This window comes from Atta cephalotes (assembly GCF_000143395.1).
Source record: "Atta cephalotes unplaced genomic scaffold scaffold00015, whole genome shotgun sequence".
NCBI lineage: Eukaryota > Metazoa > Arthropoda > Insecta > Hymenoptera > Formicidae > Atta > Atta cephalotes.
Genome location: NW_012130079.1, coordinates 1,378,221 through 1,384,940, shown reverse-complemented (window position 1 = coordinate 1,384,940; position 6,720 = coordinate 1,378,221). Strand labels below are relative to the sequence as shown.

Below are 6,720 nucleotides of genomic sequence, written 5' to 3'. Positions count from 1 at the left end.
AGAGAGAGAGAGAGAGAGAGAGAGAGAGAGAGAGAGAAACGAAATCGTAATTACGTTGATTTGGCGGTGCTGTGATTTCAACTCGAAGAGTCGAGCAAGGCGAATAATACATCAGCACGGTCATCTAGCAAGTACAGTTAATTATAACGCGATGTGGATTTTTTATTATATTGTACACACAAATGATTTCAAAGTTCAATAATTATATAGCGTAATCAGTTTATTAATACTAATACTTATTAATACTACAATATAAAAACTAAACAATATAAAAAAATACATAGATTGCTGATATTCATAAAGAACGTGTTATAAATAAATTAGCACTTTGCATGTTAATTCTCAATCTTCTAAAAATAGCAATCTAGCCGAGTGTCAAGATTAAACCTACGCTATTACATATGAGCGTGACGATTGAAACGAGAATCATGAGGATGGCATCGGCGATGCAATTTCTCAGCGTAATTCCGAATAATTCGAATAAAGCCGGATACTTGTCTCCCCGAGGTTCGGGACAAAAGCTGCACACCTTTCACCGCGTGTTTCTCGATCGGGGATCAATGGAGGCTACCAACGTCGGCTACGCACGACCATCTTGCGCGTAATTACAGTAGCTTCCGTCACGGTTTGAGCCCTGGTCATCGTCCCCGTGCATAATACTTTATAATATACGGCGGGATTCCAAAAGTGACTCGTCATGCGGCATAAATACTTTAACGGCGACGGTGCAACCGTCCCCCTCTCGTCCGTCGCTGTTGCACCTGATACTTTCCCCCGACGCGCTGATGAATTTCTTTTTTAATCACCGCCGCGTCTCGCGCCGAAAGTACAACGTCACCTGTTGGCCTTTGCCATCGCGCGGCTCTTTCGGCGCTGCGATTCGCCACGCGAATTCGCGCGCGCGCGCGCGAGTGCACGAGCAACGCGTAAATGCATAACGAAGTGCATACGAAATCGTTTTTAGTGCATGCGGAAAAAAAAAGTTGAACCGCGGAGAGGCGAATCGAGTTCGCGTTACGCATCTTTATTCGGATGAGTTTAAACGAAAATTTACCTTCGAGTCTAACCGAGCCATTATGAACATATTTTTGAGAATTTAAAAACTAAGAAAATCATATCAAACATTATCTTCCTTTTATATCTGCGCATAAAGAGATATTTTTGTTGTCCTTTATTAGAATTGTCTTAATTTTTGTGTTGTTTTGTAAACGAGATTATCAACGTTAAGACAATGTATAAGTGCAAAAAGTATATTTACTGATCCGGATGGTAATTATAATGACATACGCTTCATTAATCTTTTTCCGAACATCGATGGGCGGAAAGTTTAATGTTGGTCTCCGAGAAGAGAGGAGATTGGCATAATTCGATCGTAAATTATTCTACAACTGGCTGCCCGATGGATCCGCGTTTAATCCCTTATTAGCGTTGATAGAAATATTTAAAAGATATTACGAAGATGTGTAAATTCATAAGTAATAACTCTGTGAAACAAGCATTATGAGGATGCTGATTTAATGGATTGAAGGCATACAGATGATCGGATTAAACGACGATTGAATACAATATTTCATCGCTTCAACTATTATAATTGAAGAATGAAAATCAAATACCAGCTAAATGTCAAGGATAATATTCCCAGTTACAACAGAAAAATATTTCGAATTTATCTGCAGGAGTATCGTCCTTTCATTTAACGCCTCAAGTTGTTTGAAATTCAGTATTTTAATTTACATAATTTTCTCTCTTTGTGTAACTCAGAATATCATATTAATTTATGAATTACTTCAATTTGGTATGAAAACCCAAGTGAAGTGAAGAAATCATTGCATTGATACGGGCAACGTTGCTGTCGCTGCAAATATCGAAATCCTTCGATTTCTCGCTTATCGAAACGCAATTATTACGGAGCGTAGCGCTACACGGCACATCGAAATTTAAACCGCAGAGCTTTAATGCTCCTTTTATGCGTGCCGAAAAATTGACACCCGAGTCCTCGCGCTTTAATGCCACGACATTAAGACGATCTCAATGGATGATCACCATGGAACACCGTGTGGGACGGGACGGAAGGCCCCGGCACATAATAAGTCGTGCCGCCTCGTGCGGGTATCTCGTGAAAGGGCGAAGATAAAGGCCAGCGGTCCAGGAGCATAATTAAAACGCGTCGGATGTCTCGCATATGGGGACGAAGAGAAAGGCGATGGCGTGGGTGAAAGAATAAGACGAGGAAAAAAAAAGCGAAACTTACAAAAGTATGAAAACTGTACACGTATTATTTGCTGCGTCGACGAAGCAATAAATAAGAAAATATGAATTCAAGTGTTGGTAAAACATAACGTATGTATATGTATTAAAAAGTTGCAGGCAGGGCCTCTGAAAAATCAGAGGGATATAAATGGATATATAATATATAAGGGCGGAACAGATATATCAGATAACAAACGAAAGATAAGTGAACAGAGAATTGAAAGCACAAGTAATAAAACGGAACTCGATTCATTCCCGCTTGTGATAGCAGATCTTGAATCATGTGTTAATAGCCGGCTCTTGTCTTTTGTACCATGACCGTGCTCGCGCAAAATCAAAATCGAACGGCACGTGTATTCACGGTCGGTTATTTCATTATTCACGAGTATAATTCAGCCACGATCAAGTCCCGATTGCGTTGGCAAGAACATGACGCTATTTCATCTGATTAACACATCGCGTACTTTTTAGCTCTTCAGTCGCGCGGTACCTGATACGTACGATCGGAGATTATTTCAACACCACCGTCGCGTCGGAAGGATTCGCCTCTACGCAGACGTGTCATATTAATCTAACTGAGTACGCCATTAGACGCGATGAAAAGGGAGCTTACATGAATATTCACGTAAAATGCAAGATGTATTTTTATGGTGTTAATTAAATAACCTTAGATGAAGCCAGAATTCATATTTCGAGCGTGATAAGGGTCGTAAAAAATATCATTAATTTCTTTTTTGCCACTGCTCAGATCTCTTTTCTGCAGAATGATAATTGCAGCATTTATTTTAAAGGACACACAAGCACCAGTTTTAATCAAAATGTTGTACTAAAACACTTAACTTCGTACAATAACAGGAATACTGCAATAATCTTATTATCTCTCTCGGTGGAATTAAAAATTGTAGATATTGCGAATGAGATCGATCTGCATCGTGAACGCGTTTCTCGGGAACGAATGATTCTCGTCTCGGGGTTACCGTTCATCGCAATCGGATTTTTTTTTCCTGATCGCGAGAAAGAGACAGAGACAAGTCGAACAATCCGACGTTTCCGCCTCTCGAGGAGGCGTTACCGTGGTAACAGTACGGGTCCGAGTCGAGACTCGATTAGCAAAGAAAATACGAGAGGATCTCGGAAGCCTCGCTACAGGATCGATCTGCGGCCGAGAGGCTTTTAAGACGACCGCGACGCCTCATTGTCTTTAACAGAATAGCGAACGATTCTCGCGCTCTTCATCCTTGTATTTTCCAAGTGGGGGTGGTTTTTCTCCCTCCTTCCTCCCATCATGCAATCGCAAGTCAATAGGCGATAAACACGATCGTCTACTTTCGAAATAACGGGTTTTCTCGATGACATTTATCGAGTCGACCTCCGTTTTCCGCCTCTTCCGGCGCGACTTCAACGTTCGTATTCTCGTCGTGGAATTCCGTGATCAATCAGACTATTCACGATTCGATAAACCTGATTTCCAAGATAGAAATCGCGCGTGATCTCGCGAGGCTTAAAGCTCTTAACAAGTTAATATCAATTCAGTCTGGGATATCACATAAATTCTTAATTGCCACTAGGAGAAGCATCACAAGGCAGAGTAGTGTAAGATCGACTTAATAATATCTTTTCCGTTCCAACGATACACCCAACACCTCGGCTACCCTAACGCACGGTCATTCGTCATTTCGCGCGCGTGTGAAGTTTACCATGTTTTCCCATATCTATACGTGATCTGCCGAGTAATGAGGTGGATCCCCTCTTTTATGCGAGAGCCCCGTCGTAGGGAGATCGTCGTTACTCTCCCGTGAATCCTCGGCCGCCTCCACCTGGGAAGGATGAGCGCGCTCATTAATTACGGCTGCGCTCTCTGCGCGGCGATGACTGGAAACAAAGTGTTTTCAGTACTGCGCATATCCACCACGTTCACAACTTATGTGCCACCTAAAGCGGGAACGAATTAAAATTCCCATCGCGACCACACGCGCCTTCGCCCTTGTTGAAAAGCTATAAAGCGATTTAGACTTCATGCAGTCAACGATGCTTTTTTTCTATTCATTCTTTTTTATTCATTTTGTTTCGAAATTAAATACGGCATGTGGATTAATACGCCGTGACTTTAGAATTTTTAGTAATATTATAATTATAATTTCTCGCTGCGTTTCTTTTTTCTTCTCATCTCTCCCTCGTATTATATTGTTTTATTTAAATATATGTATACTGCTTAATTTTTTTTGTATATTACTTTTTATGTGTAATTTCAGAGAATCTGAACTATTGATAAGTTCTAATGATGTCATATTCTCTATCGCATCTATTATTTATTAAAGTTTATACAAAGTTTTATTTCTACATTAAATTGCTTGTTGTCTTCCTTTGATTACTTTCCTTTGTTTACTAAAATACTGAATGCTCTTATCGAACGACAACCGTTTTATGATTCCTAAATCTTGTTTTTATTAATATCAGTTAATATCAGTTAATAACCGCGAATTATACGTTATTTGCAGCAGAATGCAGCAACAGTCGGGTCAAGGAAACGGAAACGCGCGGCGTACTCTGAGTCCGGGACCCGGCGGCAGCAGCAGCGAAGAGTCCGACATTTCCCTCGGAGGAACATCACCGCCATCGCCAAGTTCCTCGCCACCACCGAACCACCAACCGTCCCCAGTACCGCTTGGATCTCTCGGACCTTTGCCACCACCCTCTTTGAATTTCCGTTTCGATCCTACGCAGACGCATTTTCGATTCGGTCATACGACGGCTTTCAAGTTCCCACCGACGAGCTTCCGATTTGGACCGCATAGCCCGCAGCCTAATCATCCGAATATGCCGGGTGGTGGGATTTTCAGGTTCACGGAGTCGAGTCCTTTCCAGGCTGTAGGACCCAGAGGTGATCCGACGACGAGGTAAGTTTTAGCAGCTAATTTCTTTTCATGAATTTTTTTTTCAAGATATTTTATTGTTTACTCTCACTGATTTCTATTCAAGAATTTATACATCCATATAAATTATATATGTAAATTGATATTATATTATATACTATTACAATAATAAAACGTCGCATAATAGACCGCGATTCTGCTAAACTGTATTTTCTCCAGAGAAAATGCAGTTCTTTCTTTACTCTATTACAGACTGCCGGATTCGCTGGGTTTGCCACCGCCAAGATTGCATCCACACGAAGGCCTGCTACATCACCCGCACCCCCAGCATCAGCTGTCCGAGGGAATATCTAGGATATCCGAAACGTCGCGATTATCGGACGGTGGGTTATCTCGTCTTTCGGATAGCTTATCGGAGGCCCACAGCCCACCATTGATGGCGGCAAACCTATCAGTCACCGGTCCGCTGAGGGTGGCTGTACCTAGCCCGCATACTCCCTCGTCTCGAGGAAGCCCACCCCCCCGTCAACCAACACCTCAGGGTCAGTCCCAAGGTCAAGGATTGATAAGGGTCGCAACGCCACCACCCGCGAATCCGAGACCGCAGATCCATAGGCCCTTTTCGCCTGCGTGATACGACAAGGACGACGAATCGCAAAACGCCGTCGATACAGATAATCGTTTAATGTCGAAAAAGAGCTATAGGTGCGGTGACGTCGTGAATGAGAGTTTCGAGGTGTTGTGAAGGCGGGGGTTTTGAGAAGAAACATCATGGATCACAGGGAAGAATCGGTTGTGTCTAGAAAATTATAAGTGTGCGTGGTATCGCAGATCCAACATTCTAAAGGAACTTTTCGCAGTTTCGTGAGGACCGATATAACGAAACGGACTAAGATCAATAAGGTTACTTAGGAGATTATTCAAAGATAGATACAAGATGAATCAATATCTAACAAGATGACTTTCTTCCACAACAATAGTTAGCTTTACTGAAAAACAGACCTAAGGAGCTAGAAATAATGCACGCGAAGAAGAATCAACGATACCAGTACATAGATACATTGCCGAAAGTTCTACTCGGAGACATGAAAAGTTACTACACTATGAATCTTAGCAAGAATTCATTTGGTGGTGTGTGATAGGACGCTCTTATAAAATGCGGAAATAAACGTTTCGAAAAGTGAGTGCAAATCCGCTAAATAAGTGCAATCTCTCGGATTAAAAAAAAAACAAATGATCAGAGCGTGTACATAACTTCCGTTGGACGTTCCCAATTCGTCCGTTCATCGAAATCCAAGAACCAGATGCAGTGAGTCTTATAGTTTGTAAATAGCGCCGCTTTCTAGTTAATACTCTCTATCGTGAATAATCTCCGAGATTGATTGATCAACCAGCGAATTGTACAGGATTTTCATGAGAGAAGTAAACGCTTTCAAAAATATATTTAATTTTCATTTTTCTGTGTTATCTACATTATATATAATATACATATATATACTAATGTGCATATATTATAATATGCACACTTGTATGGATTACATATATGTTATAAAATAATATTATGTTGAATGTTTCAGTTGCAATTATACAAAATGTA

General features: G+C 41.2%; 1 protein-coding gene across 1 annotated transcript in view; it reads left to right on the top strand.

The window, feature by feature from the left end:
* LOC105617982 (homeobox protein SIX3) overlaps positions 1 to 5,757 on the top strand; it is a 53,760-nt gene extending 48,003 nt beyond the window's left edge. The window contains exons 2-3 of the mRNA XM_012199519.1: positions 4,749 to 5,147; positions 5,343 to 5,757. Coding sequence (XP_012054909.1) covers positions 4,749 to 5,147; positions 5,343 to 5,757 — 814 coding nt within the window. The remainder of the gene's footprint in view (positions 1 to 4,748; positions 5,148 to 5,342) is intronic.
* The last annotated feature ends 963 nt before the right edge of the window (positions 5,758 to 6,720 follow it).